Raw genomic sequence first — 26287 nt, 5'->3', positions numbered from 1 at the left:
GTTTAGGATTGGTTTTCTTCACCTACTGCCCACTCCACGCTGAAATGGACTTTGGCTCCCCCACAAACCTGAATGGATGAAGTGTGCAATCAGATAATGAAAGAATCAATTAATATTAAGGAAATGTAGTACTAAAGTATACTGTAGCAAACACTAGTCTTAGCTCTCAAAATCAGTATCTGCCTAGAAATGAGAGATACGTTTAGTGCAGTTTCACTGTATGGATTTCAGACATAAATGATATTTAAATTACACTAGGTTTCTCTATAAAACACTCCACAGAGATAAGCGTAATAATTTTTACCACTTCCTATATTGTTAAGTCACACAGCTGCATCCTCTAACAAGATCACATAAGGCATGGATAAATCTGCAATAACCTAAACTCAGTCGAACCTCATTATGTAAGTAAGCACTTGAAATCCACAGCTTGGCATATCTAACTTTTATGCTTACCTACACTTTATATAGCTGACAGTTTATCAGATTAAAAGATCAGAAGAAGAAAGACCCACTAACTTCAAAACTCAGATAATCTTAGATGGTTAATTTCTCTGTGACTATAAACAGCAGGTCATAAGAAATGTCTGTTCCTGGATCAAAACATGAAACCCAAGAAGGTTTGGTCTCTGAAAGATAATCTAAAAATCCTCCAAAAATGTACACTTCAAACCCTTCAATTCAGCCTTGCTCACTGCTTTAAACTGAAAAAGGAAATCATTGAAAGTATTAAGGTATGTATCATATCGCGTTGATACACAGTCAATTTAACACCAAACTGTCTTCTGTTTACAGAAGCAAACTTTCCATCCTCATGTTATTGTTTGGTTAAGACACAGAGATGGATGTATATATTCCTAGCTGGGTTCCCCTGGTTATACCTCATGCTTGATAGATCGAGCACCATAGTGTAAATTGTAGCCGTCTGCCAGGACATCCATCACTTCACGGTCCCACAGCAGGGTAATGTTGTGTCTCTGCTTTGCCTGAAGGGAAGAAAGAAAAGGAGTACACAGTGTTACAAGGACATACAATAACTGGAGTTAATGTAACACACTGAATGTGGCAGGGAGAATCAATGAATCATTTCAGTGGATAACTTCTTTAAAGATTACTGTCACCACTCCCATTTATTACAAGAGCACTAGCTTGATGTTAGAAAAAAGACATGTCAGTTGTTGTGGTATTCAAATGCAATAGGTTACAGAACACAATTCTGCTATCTTACTGAAGAGAATAAAAAATACTATATACAGTCATTGTGTAACATAGTATCCTGCAAAGCTGTGTATGTTGTAGCATATGCTGAACCAGATAAGCATTCTCAATGTGACTATAACTTCAGTATGTACCTGTACTGATGAATCCCTTAAGTGAAACCACAGCAAAGCATTTACAGATTTACTGAAACAGTAGATTAAAAAGCTATAGTCCATATAAGTAAACTGTTTACTGAAATGTATTCATTTGTTAAAAGGACAGTGTCACAGTTTTAAAAGGCCCATTTCATGCATGTCTCATGACACACACAGACTCAAAGTCTAGACCCATGGATTCTCGTACACTGTGACAGTAAGGATCTGTCAAACCACAGAAAAGTTCTTGAAACTCTCCAATACATCAGAAGTGCTCTGGGTTTCCCTATACAAAACATATGATGACCTATTTTACTAACTTGAGCATCAGCTACTCAAGTTTAACCAACTTGCCGCTGACTACTTGAGCCAAAGCACACTTGCGATCAGCAGTGAGTTTTTAAAAAATTGTTTTTGCAGGGGAGAATAAGCACTGCCTTGATAACCCTAGACTACAAATATACTGTCTCTGAGGTTGCAAAGACATAAAGAAAGTATTTACAGAGACAGTCTATGTATACAAGTATTTTGAAGTGGGATACACCAATGAGCATTCATCTGCAAGCAAATGAGCCACGAGCAGTTAAACATCAAGCAAGAAAAATATAATCAGCGAATGATTCACGTCACACAACATCAAGCTCTAACATACACACCTGAAATTACCAGGGTTTTGACTTAATACACTTGTTCACTTTTAATCTGCATTCAAACACACATATTCATTGACTATTACCATTCTGCATTTATTGAGCATTGAATATTTTAAATACACACCATTTTTAGTCTTGCTCTTGCCTTCCTGAAACAGGGCCAGGGTGGCTGGCTTCAACATCTGAAAATTAAGTCAACTGAGTGAAAATGTACACAGAGCTTGTGATACAAGGAAGGCTTTTGAGGTGGTGTTGAATGAATACAGTACTCTATGAGTATATGAGTAATCACAAAGGCTGAAAATAACAGATACACATTTTTATATCAACTGATCAGCTAGAGGTCTCGACTGGATAGGCTCTAAGCTGGGTTATAGTTACCCACAAATTAGAATTCTGCACTTTTTTATCAAATAAAGTCCAGCCTTTAGGTATGCCTTTTCATCTGACTGATGCATACCATGATGTAATGCAAGGGTTACATAAAGAATTTCATCCCTAGAGCCTATTTGCCCTGTACTGACTAGTGAGCACCCGCATACAAGTCAAAAGATATCACAGATTTGGCACCATATTACTAAGACAAGTGAGAACAGGAACATGTACTGCCTGAACTTACAGGTAACTCTAACATGAGTAGTTGACCAAAAGGCTATTCATATTTAGAAGGATGGTGTGAAAATAATCCAGACCCATCAAGGAAGGACCTCTAGAACATCATGTGAGATGGTCAGTACATATCTGATGGTGTATTCCCAAGGTCTGGACAGGATCTTCTTCTACTCTTTTCTACTATCACCACCAAGAAAATGAAAGCTGGGACTTCCAAGATGACTGCACACTGACTAACAGCTTAATTCTAGCTCTCACAGTGTAAAAACAGAAAATCAGCAGAGAAGGCCAGTAGACTTGTTTTTATGGGTAAAATTCAGTAACTAGCTAGTAAGTGTACAGCATGGATGCCAGGAAAAAGAAATACAGAGGACCTGGAAAAAATCAGCTACAAAAAGTGAGGAAGAAACACTGACTGGGAAAAGCTCTGCAGGTGTTCAACAAAAAGCAGTGCAACCTCCAGACATGAATTCCAGTAACCTACTAGAAGATATAAGACAACTGCCCACAGACTTGGTTAAAATAAATGAAACACTGATGGGAGTATATCAACACAAACAACAAAAGGCTGGAAAAATGAAAGAAGCTTTACAGAAATATTCAGAAGAAGTGATAAAGCTGCAAAAATCAGAGGTTGAAATGAAGAAAAGGCTGTCTGAATATGACACAAGACAGGAAGAGATGTTTCAAAAACTAATAGAATTAGAGAACAGAGCATGTAGGGAAAACCCAAGATTTTCAGCTATACCAAAGAAGCTGGAAGGAACAGACTGCATTAGTTTTACAAAGGCACAAATAAGCAACTGGACTGGTATTCCACAGCAGGAGCTGTTAATTGAAAAGGCACATTTTGTGCATGCTCCAAACCGGGCTATGATTTTGACAAAACTGTGACAGAAGGACAAAGTACTAAAAGCGGGAGACAGCAGAGTGTTTGTGGACATTGACTACTCATTGCACACCAGGCAGAAGAGAAGCAAATTTATTCCACTATTCAGGGAATGTCGAGACACAGAATTGTTTTTTGATGAAGTACATGCAAAGAAGGAAATACAAAACTTTGTCCAGCAAAAAGTGAGCTGTGAAACAGAAACAGATTTTGCTTCTTGTTCTTCTGGTAATAAAGACCACAGAGAGACTGTACCTGTAAAATGTTTTCCAATGTTTCAATGGAAAATGTTGGAGTGAAGGAAGGAAGCACAACAGCTGACAACAAGAACTGAGAGTATGTTGGAAATGAAGCAGAGACAGGATTTGGGAGATGGACATGAACAGTAATAAAACCAGCAACTTAATGTGGAGTTACAATGGAATAATTATATATGTGAAATACGACTGAACAAGAAAATCTGGAAATGTTGGACTTTTTCAGAATTTGTGGGACTTGTGGTGGACTCTAAAGCATATGCCCTACTTCATGTCATTAATGTGTAAAAAATGCTTTGGGAGGGGAAGAGGAGGGAGAAAAGTAACTGTAAGTATACATTTTTTTTCTTAATACCACTAATTTTGTGGTGTATGGTTTTCTTTGCATGCTATAAAGTACATTTTCCTCAGTTATTTTTAAATGTAATGGGGACTGTAAACAGCTGCTGCTGTTCTTTTTTTTCTTTTCTTTCTCCCTTCTCTCTTTCTTCTTGTTCAGTTTTAAGAAATGGAGTCAATGGAATGAAAAAAAAGTCTAGTTAAAAGAGCATGACAAAAGAAAAATCAATGTGCTTTTTCTCACTCTTGCATGGGGGAATGACTGGATTAAGGACCTTAGCTTGATTTAGTAACAAGTCTTAAGAGAAAGCAAGTAAAGGAAAAAGACTATTGAATATTATGATGCTTTTTTCGAGCAAATACATCTATGGTCAGTAAATTCGGCAGCTGGTCTTCATGCTTCCATGAAGACAATCTGATAAAGAGAAACTAGGTACAGTTTGGTGAGAGTGATTGAAAGAAAAGAGAAATTGGCTAGGAAATAATGTTCTCTGAAAGTATTCAGAGGTTTTCACAGCTGGGAGAGCTGTAAAGAAAAGACAAAACCAATTAGCACTTAGTAGAAGCACGGTCTGCACCAAGCATCCTAGCATGTTTAACCTTTCTTTTAGGTTAACTCAGGCCTGTGAGTGTGGCTGTCAGTTTAGGACTTTTGTTCCTATTATCAGGATTTGAAGATGTACATAGTTTTTGTCTGTTAGTACTAAGTTAATCGGTTTTAGGGGTTATGGGTGTGTATGTGTTTTTTTTTTTTTGAGGGCTTTCAATAAAACAAAAAGTTTTGCAAGATGTGACATAGGCTCAAACTGATATGACAAGAAAGAAATGTATAAAGGTTCAACCTGTCAGTGTATGCATGTAACACAAAAGCTGGAACTAGACATTTAACAAAAAAGGTACTATACATAAAAGGTGGGAATAATAACTTTTTAATGCAATGATGCATTCTGTAATGTCTTTAAATGCCAACAGACTCAAAGATAAATACAAAGAAGAAAGAATAGTGAATTATATTAAAAATGTAGAGTGCAAATAGCTATGTTACAGGAGACACACTTAGAAAGAACCGAACACGTGAATTTGATAAAGAAAGGTTTTTCAGGATGGTTATTCAGTGGAATACCTGGGACAAAGGACAAGAGGAGTACTTACATTAATTGCAAGAGGAGCTCCAATAGTGATAGAATAGGATTAAAAAAGATAATAATGGCAGAACTATAGTGCTAAGGGGTTACTGGCAAGGGTGGAGAATTACAACGGCATGTATTTATATTCTACCTAAAACTGATATAAAGGAACTTAAGAAAATTCTGGGAGAAACAATCAGTTTTCAGCAAGGAATATTACTTATAGGTGTGGAATTGAATGCGATTTGCAGCAGTGAAGTTGCGTCTGGGGGCCAAGAAGGACTTCTGAAAATATAGCTAGGGAGTGGGATAAACTTAAGGTGGAGTTTAAAAATAGGGTGGAAATAAAAGGTAGGGAAGCTATGGTTACGGATTAACGGGAATTATTTAGAGGAAGTGACAAATATTAAAGTATTGTAGAATGGGGGAATCTCACAGAAGAAGAAGAGGATCAACTGCAGAATGCTAAGCAGAAAATATGGGATTCCCTCAATAATATGCACGAGTTTAGAAAGATTGCTGTTATGCAACTGTTTTTTTGATAATAACAGCACAGCACAAACACTTTTAGCACAATGACACAGGCAACAGAAAGTAGAAAGGGCTGTCACCAAGCTTAGGGAGCCTATATTAAGGAAGGTAACTAGAGAAAAATAGAAATTACTAGAAAAACTAGAAATATTTCAGAAATTCTATGAAAGTCTGTATAAAGCAGAGAAATTTGGAAATCAAGAAAAGATACAAATGGAAATATTTATGGAAGAATTAAATATGCTAAGTTTAGAGGTAGATGAGGCTCTATTACTAATGGTTATGATAGGGGGAAATGAGATAGAAAACTGTGATGTATAACCAATGTACGGGAAAATCCCCAGGAATAGATGGTATTCCTGTGGAAGTTGGGAAGCTTGGAGGGAAAAAAAACTGATAAAGATCTGGAAGGTTTTGTTTAACAGTATTTTAAGAGGAGAAATACCAATATCCTGGAAGAAAGCAGTGGTAGATGTAATACCTAAAGAGGGTAAAGATCCATCAGACCCAGCTTCATACAGGCCCTGACCATGTTTATAAAGTGTTCATGCCTATAACGGCTAAAAGAATGACAAATGTAATGCTAAAATTGATAAATATGGATCAATGTGGTGTTGTGGAGGGGAGGAAAACATTTGACAACATTAACAGAACACTGATGATCCAGAGGGAAACAGAATTTAAGAAAATATCATTGTTGTTGGTGGGTCTTGATGCAGAGAAAGCATTTGACAGAGTAAGCTGGGACTTTTATCAGCAGGGAAATGGGAGCATTTACATTTCCTGAAAAAAATTATAAGGCTTATTAGGAGGATATACAAGGGATCAGAGGCAAAAATTAAAGTGGGTGGGTCCTCTCTGATAATCTCTGCCTCAGCAGAGGAACCAGGCAGGGGTGTCCTCTTTCCCCTTTGTTATTTGCATTATATTTAGAACCACTGGCAAAGAAAATAAGGGACTCAGAAATTCAAGGATATAATTGGCATGGTAATCAAGAAAAGCTGGTTCTATTTACAGATTATATTATTTTATACCTGACAAACCAGAAAGAGACATTAATGTGTTGTGGAACATTTTGAGCCAGTTTCAAATCTTTTTGGGATACAAAATTAATGAAGCTAAAACAAAGGCAACACTGGTAAATTATGTACCCACACACAAATTGGTTCAGCAATATCTGTATTTATGGGGACATGACAAAATGAAGTATTTAGGAGTATGGATTAAAAATGATTCTGGTGTGGCAGTTAAGGATATGTAGGAATAGACTAAACAAAAGATATGGATATGGAGAGTTAGATACAAGTAGTCAACATGTTTTTAGTCCCTTTACTCTTATATACAGGTCAGGAATATTTTTATCAACTGGAGGAGAAGATGTGGATAGAAATTAATAAACAGCTGAGGGACTTTATATGGGAGGGGAAGGTGGCAAGAGTCAAATGGGATAAGATGATTCTTTCAGTAGAACAGGGAGGATTGGGATTATCCAATTTGAAGGAGTATTTCAGAGCTACACAGTTAAGGGTCCTATACATAGCACAAGCAGAAAACTATAATTCAAAGTGGAAAGGAATGATGCTGAAATGGGGGGAAGCTCAAGAAACAAGGATAGACTGGGATAACAATATTCATACAGAATATTATATCCATAAAGTAGCAGAAAGTATTCTAAGAACTAAGGCATCATGGGAACGGAGAAAGGAGAGTCTGCCGATAAGGATGACTGCAATTAGGGATATAGACAATAGGCAAGAGGGTACTGGAAATTATTGGAGAAAACTGACAAAGGACTCAAGGTATTGGGAACAAACACCTAGAACGGGAAAGGTAATAGAACAGGAAGAGGTCAAGTATTTATTTGGACTGCAGGTTAAAGATTGCCTTCCCTATCAAAGACTGATATCAGAGTATAGGCAAAGAGAAATAAATAGGGGGGTCCTAAATGAAACACCAACACAGGTAGAATTTTTAGTAGAATTTAGAACCAAAGCTGTCATTAAAAATGGAATAATTAGTAGAGCATATAAAATATTGCATGATAACTACAACAATCACGGTAGGTTAGAAAGGATTGGCACTTCTCAAAGAAACAATGGGAGGATATATGTATGTCTCCCAAACATGCAACAAATTCTAGAAAATTTAGAATTTTTGACAGGAAATGTTTACATAGATATTTTTATACCCTAAGTAGACTCCAGAAAATTTTTCCTCAGGTAGACAGCAAATGTTGGAGGTGTGATGGGGAAGAAAGAGGTACTTGGGAACATATTTTCTGGAAGTGCGGTGGGTTGGCAGACTTTAAGGATTCCCTGCGGGATGTACTGTTGGAGATGCTAGGTGGGCAGACTGGTGTGACGAGGGAGATGATTTTTCCAAGCTATGATACAGAATCGGAATTGCCTAGACACTGTAAGACCTTGCTGTGTCTAATTATGGTGGCAGCCAAAAAAGCAATTACTAGAAAATGGAAATCAAAATCTAAACCAATTATATTAGAAGTAGTGAATATAGTAACAGAGACAAAACAACTGGAACTGAGATCTTTAGAAAAGGATAGGAGCAAACTACATAGGAAAAAAGGCAGGACTTAAATATTAACTATGTAATGTTTGACTGAACATGGTTGGGTAGATTACAAGTGATGTATAATGATTGCACCTGGGAATGTGCCAGTATGGTTTGTGATGTAAAATGCTTGCAACTAGGATTTGTTTTTGTTTTCATTTATATAAATGGATGATTGCTTATGTTGTAAGTGATGGGTTAATAAAGATATTTCTTGTTTAAAAAAAGGGGGCAGGAATTGAATACTTTATGTAATGTTGCTTAGGTTATTTGATATATATAGTAATATATGTGAAGTATAATGTTTGTTAATGTTAATTTGTTAATACAGTTTGATTACTTTTGTATAAATGTAAATTTGCCTGTGTCACAAGTGATTATTCAGTAAAGGTGTTTAAAAAAAAAAGGAAAAGAAAGTGAAAGACTGATTTGTTCAAGAAAACTTCTGAAACCAACTTTGGAAGGAAACATAGATTCATTCTGTGGAAGTCCCTACCCCTGTGGAAGACCAGATATGGTTCTCTACAAATATAGGCTTGAAGTGTTGAGCAGCATCCCACAAATTTAATAGTTACTATAAACAGTTTTCTAAGAAATGAACTTTAAAAGTATCAAGCAAAGAAGGTAATAAAAAAGCACATACGAAAACTAGTCTACCATGAAATTCAGGTCCAAATGAAGAAGGAGGGTTCTAAATGGACATTTGAGATGCACCACTGCTTTAAGGAACTGCCTAATGAGCCACTACTGAGACACATTTCTGGCCTCCATAAAGTCATGATGCACAGAAATTGCTGACAGATGCAACTCGACCATACAGTAAGTGAAACTAGAATCATGCAGAAACCTGTGGTAAGTTAGAGTTATCAGCAAACTAAAATACTGTGGAGACAAAGGGTACTGTTGTGCTCAAAATGATAATTTTTTCCTCTCAGCAGCTAACACATGCTGAATAGAAGACATTCCAACAGTTTCAATTACATCTGAGGCTGCTAATGGCAAATATGGATGAATAATTGTATACATCCACAGACAAGCCCTAGGGTAGAGACAGCTGTCCCACCAGTCATGGGGCACCCCTGAATAGACCCTGGAGTATCTCATGGACTTCTAGGGCCTGAAACCATGCCTTTCTCAGCATGCAATGGGCAACAAGAATGAGTGCTAGTCATTAATTCCTGAACTTTGTGACGAGGTGTGTGATAAACAAAAATGTCAGGAAATTGTACAGGAACCTCTTGTGCTAAGGAAAAGAGAATGAACCCACTGCTATGTCCCCCTTCTTCCTTTGCATCAAGTAGAAAAGGAGGAAGGTCTCATTCTCCTGAATGGCAAACAGGGCAGTCTCTTAAATGCTCCACTTCCTGAGCTCAAGAAAAGGACTAAAGATCCAGATCAGAATACCTGGCAGTTTTTTCACTTTTATAGGGTTGTAGATGCCTTGGTTTATGGCCCAATGTCATATGAGTACCACTTCCATGCCAAAAGGGTATGAACTTGTACTGCCTTGTTTGTTCAGATACCATAAGCTAGATCACTACCTAATGAGACAGGGAGAGATCCCAGAAACTATCTTTCCAAGGTCTTTACAAGCAGGGACATTGCTTTGAACTCTAACTAGATTAAGTGGAATGAGGATATCACATCATTTGCACTGCCTAGGAACTAATGAGGGCTGTTATCAAGCTCTCCAACAAGCCTGGCTGCAGTACAGGAAGGCTCACCAGAAGGTTGGTGAGAACTGTCCACTATTCCAGGGAATAGCAAAAATTGTCCAACACCAAGAACATGTCTTAAAAAGTACATGGTGGTTCTGAAACCGCAGCCAACTCACAATGCGCAGCAACACTGACATCCACGGGTATGCCAATGACACTATGAATACTGTAGCTGCCATCAAGCTTGTCAGAGGCAGCAGAGTCTGCACTGGGATTCTGAGCTACATCCATTACTGGATGGGAAATAGGAAATTCACCCCGGGGATCACTTCTGTGGCTCTGCTCGACAGGGGCACAGGAAAATAATTTTCTTGGGTGGTGAAAGCCAGGGTACACTTTTTGGCTAGGCTTGTATGGACCCTTGGGCCGATAGCCTAGTACCTACCTATACCTGTAAAGCTGAGGCCACACTCTCCTGAAACTTCTCCAGGTCAGGATCTACTGACAATGGAAACTATTCAACTCTAATCTACTGAAGGATTTCCTCTAAGATAGGGCTATGGAGGGCATTTTCTAATATATGATGTACCCCAGAACTGCACCCCAAAAAGGGCCTATACCACGACTACCTCGTGGGAGTCCCTGAACATGGTTACCAGGATGAAGTCATCCAGACACAGGACATCAGGAGACTCTTCTCCTAAAAGACTTCTGCAAGCAAGGCCAACTCCATTGTGAAGACCCTGGCTACTAATGGAAAACAACAGCAACACTCTAGACTGCAAATGGTGCCAACCTAGAGAAAATATAAGGGGTCTTGTGAACAGACCACAGATGCTGATGTGCCAAAAAGTCCTCCATTATATTTCGTGACATCATTCAGGCCCCCCATCAGGGGGAACAGCCTGACCAGCTGAAGCAAAATATACTGGATATGCTTGTTGAAGTCACCTCTAATCTACTGAAGGATTTCCTCAAATATGGTTTCAGAGAGGGCGTTTTTTTAATTTATGGACCCTAGAAATGCACCAAAAGAAGGGTCTACACCAGTACTGCCTCCACCATCTTCATGCTAAGGAAATGTTGGGTGTAAATCTCACATCCTTGCATGACTGGGACAGATTATGTGGCTCCTTTGAGCAGTACAATTTGCAACTGTCACAACAGCCTTAGTGACATGGACTGATCTGTTAGCAGAGATAATTCTTGGGGTCTGGGTGTGTTGAAAAGTGGCCAGTGTGTAGAAAACACTGGTCTCTTGTGATGGTTCTTCATGCTGGGATGAATTTGAGGACTGCTCAAAAACACAATAGGAGCCCTTAATGTGACCCAGGTGACTGGGTTTTAAACAGCAGCCTTGGCACTAGAGGAGAGAAGAGTGAAGAGGAGCTACTTGATCACCTCTCCATGGAGGTAGAGAGGGTTGCAGGTGCTTGAGGAGCACATATGGAAATGAGATTTCTCTGGTGGAGACCACAGAAGCCAATTCCCATACACAAGAGAAGGTGGTGATGCTGCTTGTTGGTAATGTCCCTTATGAAAGTAATGGGCGGTCAGTACAGTCAGCCCACTGTTTGTCCCCCTTTGACTCTGTAAGTGGAGTGTCTGCAGGCAATAACTAAACATAAAGCAAAAAAAACCCTGACGTATCTATAACAGCTGTTTGAATGGTGGCCACTCCCGATCAGCCTTCACCCTGGTGATGGGGAAAAATTTTGATAATTGACCAGTAAAGAGCTGATAACTGAAAGACAGTATGAGCAAACAGCACAAAAAAGAAAGAAAGAATGCCAAAAGCAGTCCCAGACTATAGCTAGGACAGCTGTACCCCTGTCAAGGTGTCAAAAGCCTGGTTAACTTCATTAGGACTGGACAAAGCAGGACTAACTGATGTTTGAAGGCCTTTCTCGGATGTCAAGAAGGTTTCTTCCTTTTATGGGGCTGGTTTTGTCCAGAGAAAGATGGAGTAGAGGTGATCAATGGGGTCACAAAGAGGCCTTTCACAGAGGTGAGGTCCTCCTTTTTAAGAAATAACAAACCAGGTCTCAAAAGCGTATTTTTCAAAAAATGGGTATCCAGGATCTTCTCTCTGAATTCTTCCTTAATGGAGAACAGCCTCAGCCATGCCATATTGCACAAGCACCTGCCAAATTCTCTATCCCTTGCTGAAACATCTGCAAAGTTAAAAGGGCATCAGGATACAAGATATCCTACTGAAGGGATCATTTAGGTTTATCCTGATCACAGACTCCGAAACAGAATCTAGCTTTTCCATACACTATCATACCTGGTGCACCTGGAAAGGAAAAACTAAGATGAACAGATGAGTACCTTAAGCCCAAACATGACAAAGGAACAGGCCCTATTGCTACATATGTCTAAGGCTCTGGACTGCTTGCCTGTCAGAAATAAGGAAAAAGCTGTATCATCTAGGTCCTATGTTGAACCAAAGAGATCACACAGTGTCAGATTTGAGGGCTTACTAATATTACCCACCCCTCAGTCAGTGGCATAAAAGGCATTAGCCTTTTTTTTGGGGGGGGGGGGCAACAGGGCAAAGTGCTGATGGCTTGGGGCTGCCATAATGGCATTTCAAGGACAGTCTCCAAGGAAGAAATAACCTAAAATTTTTAAGGCTTCTTCCCCAGAAACACTACAAAACATTACCTGCAGGGCTCAGGACGGTTAAACGTCATTATTTGAAAATGTACATAGTTTTGTGTGTTTGTTTTAAGTTAATAAGTTCTGAGAGTGTTCTGGGGGTGCGTTTGTTTTTTTTTTCTTTTTTGAAGGTTTTCATTAAAACAAAAAGAAAAATGTGAAAAGGTTCAAATGGAGATGACAAAAAACAATTGTGTAAAGGATCAACCTGCCAAACATTACTGGTACATGTAACATAGGTGAGAAGTCTAAAAAAAAACTCCACTCACTACAGAATGCTGATATCTGTGCAGTCACAGAAATATGGTTATACAGCTGTGGAGAGCACACCAGCAGTACAAGGCTATAATGCCTTACACACATTTCGGCCAACTACTACACAAAGAGGGACTAAAGGTGGAGGTGTGATGTCTCAGTTGACATCAAAAATAAATATATCTCAAGGTTGGTTAAACAAGACAATGCACATGAGCTTCTGCACATTCAAATCACCAAAGGCAAAATCCCATACTACCTCCTTGCAAGCTATAGGTCCCCCTTTATGACTCAGGAAACCCATAACATGTGTTTGAACTTATTGGAAACACTCACCATCCAACCCAATACCATATTCTGGGTGACTTTAATCACCCCACTATTAATTAGGAATCATGTAAGACATCAAATGCATAGGCACAGAGATTCCTGGATTTTATAAACACAAACTTCCTGGACCAGATTGTTAATACAGCAACCAGGGGTGCAAACATACTGAATCTGGATCTGGTCCTCACTAATATGAGAGAATGCTGCACACTCCTTAGTATAATGTCTTCTCTAGTAAGGTCGGACCACAAAACGGTCTCCTTTGAAGTAAAAATAAAACCTGGAACCTCAGCTAACCCTGGAATATTCAGGAACTACTCTATGGCTAACCTCCTACTATTAAGTGACAACCTGGCAAAATCTGAAGCCCCTATAAACCCTGAGAACACTGCTGCCTATGCGGAACTGTTCACAGAAACCTATACAATCATGTTAACAGCTGCATATAGACAGCTGTACCCACTAGGAAGAAGTACAGAACTAACTCATAAAACAAGTCACCCTGATGGAATAACATCATCGATAGGCTGTAAAACAGAAGAAAGAAAATCATGGTAAAAATTAGGAGGTGTAGCACCCAGATGGATAAAAGCACTCTCATCAAACTAAACAAACTGCTCAGAGGACAAATAAAGTCTACCAAAGCCAGATTTGAGGTAAATTTGGCCTCGCAGGCCGAGGACAACAACAAGGCATTCTTTAGCTGTGTCTGCAACCTCAAATGCAATATGTAATTGTGTGCAGAGCTCATTGTTAATGGAGGCACCTATATAAAGCCAGGAGATATAGCAGACCTACTGGCTAACAAATACAGCTTCAACTTTACCCCTTTCTCCCACCTCAACTTTCCATCAGCAAATACCATTAAATATACCTCCTTTACTATCTACTGTAGACACACGTCCTTAATGCTCTCACTAAGGTCATGAGCACTGCATCAATGGACCCAGACACTATCCCAAGATGCCTTCTTAATAGCATGAAACATGACCTAACAGGCCCTCTGGAAATGCTATTTAACTGTAGCTTCAAAAAGTACAGTTTTGTACCTACCATAAATGTAGATGTTCGAGTGCTAATACAGCTGCAGTAATCACAGATGGGTTCTCTGCCGTCAGGCGGTCCCTCGGTCGGCCGAATTCCAAAGTCTTGGTCCGGCGTCGGTTGTCGTCGCTTTCTCTTCTGACGTCAGTGAGGCCAGAGTATATAAGACACAGCCGACGCCATGTTCTTCAGTCTTTCTTGCCCCAGATGTCAGGTGCCCCCAGAAGGAAGGCAATACCTAAATAGTGCTTATATACATATACAAGCAATGCAATATAATCCAAATTCAATGGTAGCAAGCAAATAAAACATAGCCGGATAACCCAGTCAGGTAGTATGAAGAGGTTGCTAGGCCTCATGCCTTTACCAAGTGGGGAAGGAGGGAGGGAAACCTGTACTGCAGCTGTATTAGCACTCAAACATCTACATTTATGGTAGGTACAAAACTGTACTATGTTCATCGTGCATACAGCTGCAGTAATCACAGATGGGTAGAATCCCAAAGCTATGTACTGGGTGGTAGGTACTAGGAGGAACTGGGTTGAGCCAGAATGCCCTGCAAAACAGCAGTGGCAAAACCTGCTCTTGTTCTGGAATATAAAGGCAGATGGTAGTGTTTTGTGACGGTATGTACAGAACTCCAAGTGGCTGCCTCCAAAATATCTTTGGTAGGAACTCCTCTGAGGAAGGCTGTAGAGGTAGCTGTGGCCCTGGTGGAGTGTGATCTGATACCTGCAGGAACAGATTTTCCATGATAGGAGTAACAAAACCGTATGCAGTGGCCTATCCACTTTGAAATAGTCTGTTTTGTAACTGGCTTCCCTTGAGCCCCTATAGCATAGGACACAAAGAGTTGTTCTGATTTCCTGAAGGACTTTGTTCTGTCCAAATAATAACGAAGCTGCCTATGGATGCCTAAGGAGTGTAGCAGCCTTTCCCCTTTGTTTTGAGGATTGGGGTAAAAGGTGGGTAGGTGTATGGCTTGATTTAAAGCTACCCTGGATACCACTTTAGGCATAAATGATGGGTTGGTATGAAGGGAAACCCTGTCCTGATGGAAAATGAGAAAGGGCTGCACCGCCATGAGGGCCTGAAGTTCAGAAACCCTACGAACTGAAGTGATGGCCAGAAGGAAGGCTGTCTTCCAGGACAAATATTGCAAATCTGTTGAGGCAGCTGGTTCAAAAGGAGGCAATGTTAATTTTTCTAGTATGTAATTAAGATCCCAGGCTGGTATTGGTTGTTTCCTTGGTGGTCTTATATTCTTAGCCCCTCTGAGGAACTGCCGTAAGAGTGGGTGAGAAAATAAAGGAGGATCAGTGTTGAATTCTGCAGAGATGGCTGAGGCATGGATTTTTATGGAAGAAAAAGAAAGTCCATTGTTCAATAGCTCCGCTAGGTACTGTAATACCTGAGGCAAGTTCAGTTTTCTATGGTCCTGGCCTTTTTTCTCATTCCAAGAGCAAAACCGCTTCCATTTTGCGGAGTAAGCTTTTCTTGTAGCTGGCCTTCTGGCCTCCAAAATGACATCCTGTACCTCCTTGGAGAGTAGGTTCTGTTGTGGTGTTAAGGAATTTTCCATGCAGCGAGATTGAGTGTTTTCAGCTGACTGTGAAGAGTTTTGTAGCTGTGCTGAGTCAGCAGAAGAGGCATTAGAGGCAGGGACCAGGGAGGAGTATGTGTTAGGCTCCTCAGGAGTGGGTACCAGTGTTGCCTTGGCCAATCTGGAGCAATCATTATCATCTTCGGTTTGTCTGTTCTTGCTTTCAAAAGCACCTTGGGCAGAAGAGGCAGAGGTGGGAATGCGTAAACTGTCCATGCTGTCCAACTGAATGAAAGGGCGTCCACTCTCCAGGCCTTTGGGTGAAAAGTCTTTGAACAAAACTTTTCCAATTGATGATTCCTGTGGGAGGCAAAAAGATCTATGTCTGGCCTCCCCCATGCTTGGATTATTTCTGCAAACACCTGAGGATGTAACTTCCATTCGTGTGGATCTGTCATTTTTCTGCTTAGATTGTCTGCCAGTGTGTTTTCCAATCCTGGTAAGTAATGTGCTTGAAGTTCGATTTGTCTTTCCAGAGCCAAGTTCCAAAGAGTCATGGCTAGTCTGCACAAGGGGTATGAATGTGTTCCTCCTTGTTTGTTTATGTACCACATTACCGTGGTGTTGTCTGTTCTTATCAGTAATTGTCCTGGATGCAGGAAGTCCTTGAAAGCTGTAATTGCATTTATTACTGCTAGCATTTCTTCTTGATTGATGTAAAGGTGCTTTTCTTTTTTGGACCATTTGCCCTGAATGCACCTGTTCATCATGTGCGCCCCCCAGGCGTAGTCTGAGGCGTCTGTGGTTATGACTTGTTTTGCTTGAGGCTTGCAGAATGGGAGGCCTTTGTTTGCTTGACATGCTTGGGCCCACCATAGAAATTCCTTTTGCAAACATGGAATTATTGGTATTATTGTTTCCAAACTGTGACTGTGTTGAGACCATAGGTTTTTTAGGTACCATTGAAGTTTCCTCATATGCAGCTTTGCAAATGGGGTTAATAGAATGCAAGATGCCATGAATCCCAGAGTCTGCAGGATTTTCCTTGCAGTAAGCCTGGTACTTTTTGCTAGTATTTTGAAGTACTGAGATAGTTGCCCTTGTTTTCCTGGTGTAAGGTAGGCCATCTGGGTGTTTGTGACCAAGTTGGCACCCAGGAAAGTTATCTTCTGGGATGGTGTCAGCCTTGATTTCTCTTTGTTGATTGTATATCCCAGAGAAAGCAGTAACCGTGTCACATATGCCAGATGTTCCAGAAGTATGTTCTTGCTGTCGGCTTGGATCAGGCAGTCGTCCAGATAAGGGTAAATTTGTATCCCTTGAAGTCTGCAGTAGGCAATCACTGATGCCAGGCACTTTGTGAATACTCTGGGCGCAGTATATAAGCCAAAGGGCAATGCAGAGAATTGATAGTGGATTGAACCTGCAAGAAATCTGAGGTATCTTCTGCAGCTTTGTCTGATTGGGACATGCAGGTATGCCTCCTTGAGGTCCAATGTTACCAGCCAGAACTCCATGCCCAGCATGGGAAGAAGCTGCTGTAATGTGAGCATCTTGAATTTTGGTACGATTAGAAATGTGTTTAGGGTGGATAAGTCCAAAATGGGTCTCCAGTCGGTTCCTTTCCTTGGTACCAGGAAAAGTCTTGAATAAAAACCTTGACCTTGTTGGTGGGTAGGTACCTCTTGAATAGCTCGCATGCTTATGAGCTTTGAAATTTGCAGTTGTGCCTCTGCCCTTTGATTTTGTGGCAGGTTTGGCATGCCTCTCATTTTTAGAAGAGTGTGAAATTGAAATTTGTAGCCTCTGTTTATAATGTCCAGGATCCATTTGTCTGTTGTGACAATATGCCAATTGCTTGCAAATAGTGCTAGTTTCCCTCCCAAAGGTGCTGCCAGCTGAGACATGCTTGGCATGGAAATGAGGGAGTCATTGGGTTTGCTTCCTGTATTGTTGTGCACTGTCTTCGCCACCTCTTGGTGCTGGAGTTTGCCATTGTAAGCCCTCTATATGATCCTTGTGATTGCCCTCTGCCCCTTGTGTCTGTATCTACCTCTTTGGGGCTTGTCAGTGGCTGGAAAGGACCAGTTTTTGAAGGCCAATTTCTGCTAAAAGCGTGGTGGTTGGACCTGTAAGAAAGCTTTGACAGTTTGCATAGATTTGGCTTTTTCTTCCATTTTCCGTAGTATCTCCTCAGCATTAGTACCAAACAGCACATCCTTTTGTAAAGGAGCATCTAGAAGTTTAGCTTTCACATGATCAGGTAAATTTTGTTCCCTAAGCCAGGCGTGTCTGCGAATGACTGATCCTGTAGCTGCCGCTCTACTTGAGGCCTCTAGGGCATCATAACCACATTGTAAAGTGTGTTTACCCACTTGTTCTGCACTATGCATCATATCCTGTAACTCCTTTAAATCTTGTTGTTCAGGTTGAGACATTTTGTTCCTCAATTGTGATAACAGGAACTGTTGATATTTAAGCATATGAAACTGACAATTTAAAGCCCTCATGGCTAGGGTGGCCGAGGTATATACCTTTTCCCCCCACCTTTCCAAAGATCTTGATTCCCTTTCTGCAGGAAGTGGATTTTTGGCAGTGGAGGCCTTCAATCCCTTGGGGCCTTGTGAAATGGTTTCAGGGTCAGCATTATGGCTTTTGAAGAGAAATTGGTGAGAGCTGGGTACTCTGTAATACCTATCAGGTTTGACTGGTGCAGGAGGCAGAGAATCCGAGTTAAGACAAGCCTCCGAATAGACATCATCCAGTATGTCCAAAACAGGGGGTATAGCCAGAGGTCTGTGTTGAGGTAACAAAAGAAATTCCCTACGTCTTTTCTTGGAATCTGAAAAGTCTTGGCCTTCCCAATGGAAGTGTTCCCTCAAGGTGTGTAAGGTTTCCCCAAAGGAAAAATCCTCAGGAGGGGATACAGAGGGAATGGACTGTTCTGCATCCGAATCCTCAAAAGGAGAGTAAGAGTGTTCCTCTGCATCAGAATGTTCTGATAAAATGGATCCCTGATCAGAAGAGGGAGACTTTGGATTCCAAAATATTCGTAATTCAGGAGCTGGCCGACTGGCACTTGCGAACTGCTTCTGCTTCGGGCACCGCACGGCAAAAAAGACTGAAGAACATGGCGTCGGCTGTGTCTTATATACTCTGGCCTCACTGACATCAGAAGAGAAAGCGACGACAACCGACGCCGGACCAAGACTTTGGAATTCGGCCGACCGAGGGACCGCCTGACGGCAGAGAACCCATCTGTGATTACTGCAGCTGTATGCACGATGAACATCAGGCTTCATGCCTCACAAATGGAGAACAGCAAGAGTCGTCCCTCTGCACAAAGGTAGTACATCGACAGACCCTGGAAATTACAGACCCATAAGTCTCACTAGTTTTATATGCAAAGCCATGGAAAGAATTATCATGAAAATGATCAGTAATGACATACGATTCCAGACACTAAACTCAACCCAATTTGGTTTAGTCAAGAGCAGGTCATGCCTACATAACCTGGTGGACTTCTTTGAGTAGGTCCCCAAAGCAATGGATGATGGCATCGCACTGAACACCCTGACGTGACCAAGGCATTTGACACAATACCTCACTTGGACGTTGTTGACAAACTCAGGAGGTTAGGTAGAAACCCTTATGTCACTCGGTGAATAGCCAGCCAGCTCACAGACAGGACCCAGGAAGCTAGAATTAGGGAATCCACCTCTATAAAGAGGGCAGTCATAAGCAGAATCCCTCAGAGATCAATCCTGGGACCACTTCTTTTGGCATCTACGTCTCTAAAATCAAGGACAATGTCAATGACCTCTGACTGACTAAATTTGCAAATGATTCAAATTAAGAGCACTCACAGAATCCACCACTGGCACAAATGCTCTCCAGGAAGGGCTGACACACACAACTGGTGTCAAAGCCAGATGCCAAGAAATGTGTACTTGTATTCTTCAGGAAGTCATCCACTCCTGATAACTATCATGTTGCCAACACACTCCTCTAAGTTTTGACTCAGTAGTCAGAGACTTAGTGATACACACAGACAGTAATCTAGCTTTTGACCATCATGTGTCTACAACAGTGGGAAAATAGTTCTGTGTTGTGCAACTTATAAACAAAGGTGTGACATCTAGGTCCAAGAAAGTCACTGTTCCACTGCATTCAGCATTCATCAGACCTATCACTGAGTACAATGCCCCCTTTGATATGCACCTAACCAGGCACATCCAACAACTGAAATTTCCACAAAGGTTCCTCATTAAAAGAATACAGGGCATAAGTAACATTTGCTATGCTGACCCCCTCAAAGCCCTATCTCTCTCTATTCTGTCACCTATGGGCTGGTGATGGGAGCTCTATGTCTGGCATGCAAGGCTTTGTTAGACCCCATACTGATGGACCTCCTGCATATCCACAAAACAAACAGCACCGGAATTACCTGTTCTAAAGAATTAAACCTGACTGTATTATAAATAGGACCTGCCGGTGAGACAGGTATGCATCCCAGAGACTACACCGTCTGTGTAATGTGCTCCCCATTCTTGTGAAGCAGAGTTCCTTCCTAACCTAATTCTAGTGTAACTTGGACAACTGGATGGGGAACTAGTAATTCATCCCTGTTTTGGCATGTTTGCCTCTAATGGATGTAGATAACCTTGTAAATGTTTCATCTCCTAGGATACTGCTTGTAAATGTTTCATATTTGAAGCCCCTGCTTACACTTAGCAAGGGTATGAGAACCTGTCAGAGATTTGGGATGCATGGCTAGGCTTAAAAATGTTCAATAGTCATTAACTTAGTAAACATCTATTAACCTAAGAGCAAAAGCTGGAAACAGACATTTTAAAAAACTGTCATATATATATTAGGTGGGAATAATAACATCTTATCATAATGGCTACACTAAACATATTATTTTGGAACATGAACGGCCTCACAACTGTAGACAAAAAGGTAAGAGTAATTAATTATATTAAGAAATCCAGAATATAAATAGCAATGCTACATTAGACACATCTGGAAAGAAGTGAGCATGTGAATTTGTTAAAGAAAGGATTTCAGGATGGAGATTCAACAGAATATCAGGGACAAAGGAAAAGGGGAGTCCTTTTACTAAGTGCTAGATTAACTACAATACTGATAGAACAGGAAAAAGGATAGTAATAGTAGATTTGTGGTAGCAAGGGGCTACTGGCAAGGGAGGAGGATTCCACTGGCATGTTTAAATTCCACCTAAAACTGCTATTATGGAGCTTAAGAAAATGTGGGGGAAAAATAATCTGCTTTCGGTAGGGAGTATTACTTATAGGTGGGGAGTGGAATTTGATCTGCAGCAGTGATTATGTATCTGGAAGACCTAGAAGGGAAAATGTAACAAAAGATGGTACATTTCTGAAGAAATTTATGAAAATACTTACATGGAAGATGTGAATTCAGTAGAAGGAACTCAAAACAGAGTTTATATATTATTCCCCAAGGTACAATAACTGGGCTGCACTAGACAGAAATTGCATTTTGCAGGAACATGTGCAACATACCCGATAACTATTTTGGATCATGCACCAGAAACAACTAAGATAAAAATGCAGGGTAATGAAGTACAAATGAGACACTGGCACTTCCCCACCTACCTATTAAAAAGAGAGGAACTTAAGAAAAGGGTAGTGGAAATTATTCAAGAGTTATTAGGGAAGACAGAAATGTTTTCAGAAGTTATAGCTAGTAAGTAGGATAAAATTAAAGAGGAGTTTAAAAAAAGAGTAGAAATAAAAAAGAGAGATGGTTAAGAAGTAATGAGAACTATTTAGAGAGGGTGACAAAGGTTACAGTATTGCAGAATAAGAGAGAGCTCACAAAACAAGAAGAGGCACAACTGCAAAACCCTAAAGAGAAAATAAGAGTGTGTCTTAATGATATGCATGAGTTTATAAAGCCTGCACCTGTTTTTTGATAATTCCAGAGCAAAAAACTTATAGCACAACAACTTAGACAACAGAAAGTAGAAAGGGTTGTTGCCAAACATAGGCAGCCTATAACAAGAAAAACAGCCAGATCCTGTAAAGAGATATTTTGGAAAATTCATGAAAATCTGTAGAAAGCAGTGGAATGTGTAAAGCAAGAAAAAGCTCAAATTAAATATTTACAGAAAATAATGGTATGCCAAAGTTACAGGTAGCTGAGGCTCAACAATTAGTTAAGATAGGAGGAGATGAGATAAAAATGGTGACATACAATCAATCTGCAGGAAAGTCTCCATGAATAGATGGCATTTCTTTGGAAGCTTGGAAGCTAGGAGGGAAGAAAATGATAAAGATCTGGAAGGTTTTGTCTAACAGTATTTTAAAAGGAAGAGAAACACCAACATCCTGGATGAAAGCTGTGGTAGCTGCAATACCTAAAGATGGTAAAGATCCATCAGACTTAGGATCATATAAGCCCGTTTCAATTTTAAATCATGATTATAAAGTGTTTATGTCTATAATAGCTAAAAGAATGGCAAAGGAGTTTCCAAAATTGATAGATATGGATCAATGTGGTTTTGTGGAGGCAAACATTTGACAACGTTAATAGAACAATGATGAACCAGAGGGAAGCAGAATGTAAGAAAATACTGCTGCTGTTGGTGGGTCTTGATACACAGTAAGCTGGAGATTTTATAAGTATGGCAATGGAAGCACTTTATTCCCCTGATACAATAATAAGGTTAATTAGGAGAATATGTGAGGGATTGGAGGCAAACATTGAAGAGGGAGGGTTGCTTTCTGAAAAGTTGCGTCCAAAAAGCAGAACCAAGCAGGGGGGTCCACTTTCCCCTTTCTTATTTGCATTATATTTAAAGCCATTGGCAAGGAAAACAAGGGACTCCGAAATTCAAGGATATAATTGGCATGGTAACCAACAAAAGTTGGCTTTATTTGCAGGCAATATTATTTTTATATACAAGAAATGTTGGCTTTATTTGCAGACAATATTATTTTTATATAAACAGAAAAGGACATCTCATTGTTGTGGAACAGTTTGACTCAGTTTCTAGGCTTTTCTGGATATAAAATTAATGAAGACAAAACAAAGATTATAGTTGTAAACTATGTAGCCACATGTGAATTGGTTCAGCAACACCCAAACTCATGGGACATGATACAATGAAGTATTTAGGATTATGGGTTAAAAAGAATTCTGTTATGGCAGCTAAGAATATGTGAGAAGAGACTAAAAAGTTAATATAAATACTGAGAAAATGGAAGCTCTTTTTATGGATATGGATAGTAAGACACGAGCAGTGAATGTGTTTTAGTCCCTTTAGTTTTATATACAGGTCAGGCATATTTTTATCAACCAGAGGGGACATTGTGGACATTAATTAATAAAGACTTGGAGGAATTTATCTGTGAGAGAAAGAGGGCAAGAATTAAGTGGGATAAGTTGATCCTCCCAAGAAAACAATGTGGTTTAGGATAACCTGATTTTAAGGTATACTTTAGAGCTACACAGTTAAGGCTTATATATATAACAGAAGGGGAAGATTATAATTCAAACTGGAAAGAGATGATGATGAAGCAGGGCAGGGGGGAGCTAGTTCAAGAAATAAGGTGAGGGTGGGATTTTGGATGTAGATTCTTAAGAAGAATAATAACCATACAGAATATTATATCCATAAAGTTGAAGAATGTACTGTAATAACAGCCAACACAGGAATGGAGAAAGGAGAGTCTGCCAATAGGGATACGTGCAAGTAGGGCTATGGAAAATAGTTAAGAGGGGGCTGGAATGTATGGGAAAAATGGCAAAGGAACCAAGGTAATGGGAGCAAATAACTTGAGACAGAAAGTAATGCAGTGGGATAAGGCCAAAAAATAAGTTTGGACTGCAGGTTATAGATTGCCTTTCCAACCATGGATTGATATCAGAGTATAGGCAGACAGGAAGGGATAGGGGAGTCCTAACTGAAAGACCTGCTGTGACACAGTTTTTAGTCAAATCTACAATATAAGCTGCTGTTAAAACAGTGATAATTCATGCGACATAAAATACTGCATGATCACAATAAGAATTAGAGAAAGTTAGAAAAGACTGAGAAGAGAAATTGGAAAAGTAATTTACAGGGGAACAATGGAAGGGCATATGTATGGCTTCCACGTACGCAACATCTAGATGGATTAGGATTTTTGCTTGGAAGGTTTTGCAAAGGTATTTTTATAATCCAAGCAGCCAATTTTTCCTCAGGTAGACTGTAAATGTTGGGGGTGTGATGGAGAAGAAAGAGGAAACTGGGAGTATGTTTTTTTTTTTGGGGGGGGGGGTGTAATGAGTTGGCAGATTTTAAAAATTCCATCGGGGTACTGTGTCAAAAATACTGGTGGAGCAAATGGTTGTTGTCACTAGTCCGGTCAGGATAAAACAAATGGATGGCTATGGGTTTGATTCAAGCAGCTTTATTACATACAAACACATCAGGATTAACTTAAACTTAGATAAACTTAGAAACAGACTAACTACTACACTCCCACATGTTAACACTCTAGCTGTTCACTCAAAATGGCACTGCTGTCTGCACATGCTCTCTATTTATACGCAAGTGCCCTCACTTTGAAACACTTCTTAAAGTCATAACACACACTCTGATCTACAGTTGTAATTAAGGAAATTATTCTATTGAGCTTGGACACAGAATCTGAACTGTCTAAACACAGTAAGGTCTCACTAAGTTTAATTTTGTTGGCTGCCAAAAAAAGTAGCTCTAGAAAATGGAAATCAAAATCTAAACCAATTATATTTGAAATACTGAATATTGCAAAAGAGAGAAAAAAATGGAAGAGGGTTGCTCAGTAGGAGGAGGAGTAAGGTTTAAGGGAAATCAGGAATTGTACACTCTGTGTAATGTTGGACTTAAAGACAGTTGTTATAAACACAAAACAAAAAAAACATGTCAGAGTTCTAAGATGGCGACGATCCGGTGAACACCTTAGCAGCGCGGCTCTGCAAAAATAAAAAAAATAATGTAAGCCATGAAATTAAGGTCATAAAATTTTCTTTCTGATAAATAAAACACCCGCAACCATAACGATGCCTTCAATGAAGAGGTAAACCGAGTATCCTGGAAAATATAAAATAAATTTCATTTGAGACACAATGTACAAGTACGAATACGAGATAATGGCCTGATGAAGCGGTCTAAGAATAGAAAATAAAAGGGCAGACCAAGCTAACCAAAGCAACGAAAGAAATCCATGAAAAGTATAATAAAAAAGATCTAAAAAGCTTTCAATGATAAATATTATAACCGCGACCAAGGGGCACCTCTTGTGAAGAGCTAAACAGAGTATCCTATAAAGGGCAAAACAAACTTTTTCCATAAGAATACCGCACAAGAACGAACATGAGACAAAAACCTGATACAAAAGGAAAGGAAAATAAAAGGGTAGGCCGAGTTAACCAAAGCGACGAATGAAAAACACAAAAAATAAAATAAAAAGAAGATAGAACAAGCTTTTTATTGATAAATAATACACCTGTGACCAAGTGATGCCTGAAGAACTAATCTGAGGATCTTGTAAAGGGTGAAATGAGCTTTCTATCAAAGAATACCGCTCAAGAACAAACAAGAGATGATGGTCTGATACAGCAGATTAAAAAGCATAAGAAATTAAAAAGATAGACCAAACGAGCCAAAATGACAAGTGAAGCTGAAATAATGGAAGCACAAATGATTAAAACCAAATACTTGCAAGTGGTTACACCTGAAAAAGAAACTATAACCAAAACGTAGAGAACCACAAAACTACAGCAGAACCTGAAACTCTCAACAAAACAAAAATGGAGCAAACACCTAACCTAGATGACCTAAAATATGCATTACTACCTCTACAAATAGCCATTTAAAACTTTTCGGACCAACATTCAGAGTTTTGACGCACATTAAGTCAAATAGCTTCACAACTAAATATCACAAATGCTAAATTATCCAAAAATGAGTTAAAAATAAGCCAAATCCAAAAAGACAATGAAACAAATGCTAAGAAAATTATGAGATGCAACAAAAACTCACTGACTTAGAGGCAAGAAGCAGAAGGAACAATATATTAATTGCGGCATCCCACAGAAAATACAAGCACAATTATTGGAAACAATAAAACAGGTTGTGGGCTGTCTTTTAGAAAATGATTCAGAAGCTGGTGAGATGGTGATCGAAAGAGCACACCAAGCTTTACACAAAGCACAAAGCTTAGATAAACCCAGACATATTTATGCAAAGTTCCTTAATCACCAAGATGTTCACAGAATTCTCATGGAAGCAAAATAGCGTTTGCACAGGACCTAACCTTCCAAATAAAGCAGCAAAGGCAACAACTGTAGAAACAAAATAGTTAAATTAAAAAATAAAATAAACTATTCAGCAAATGGCTGTTTGCCAATATGAGACCAAAAGTAAAAATACTTTTTTAATAGTAAAATA

The 26287-nt window shown here is 39.6% G+C and overlaps 1 protein-coding gene across 1 annotated transcript in view; it reads right to left on the bottom strand.

Annotated features, from left to right (window-relative positions):
- CLPB (caseinolytic mitochondrial matrix peptidase chaperone subunit B) overlaps positions 1 to 26287 on the bottom strand; it is a 2847862-nt gene that overhangs the window by 89339 nt on the left and 2732236 nt on the right. Inside the window, exon 15 of the mRNA XM_044073023.1 lies at positions 882 to 986. Within this exon, the coding sequence (XP_043928958.1) occupies positions 882 to 986 (105 nt within the window). The remainder of the gene's footprint in view (positions 1 to 881; positions 987 to 26287) is intronic.

This window comes from Protopterus annectens, chromosome 5.part1 (assembly GCF_019279795.1).
Source record: "Protopterus annectens isolate FY-2018-M chromosome 5.part1, PAN1.0, whole genome shotgun sequence".
Taxonomy (NCBI): domain Eukaryota; kingdom Metazoa; phylum Chordata; order Ceratodontiformes; family Protopteridae; genus Protopterus; species Protopterus annectens.
Note: the sequence above shows the minus strand (reverse complement) of the source record. Positions and strands in the feature narration are given on the sequence as shown.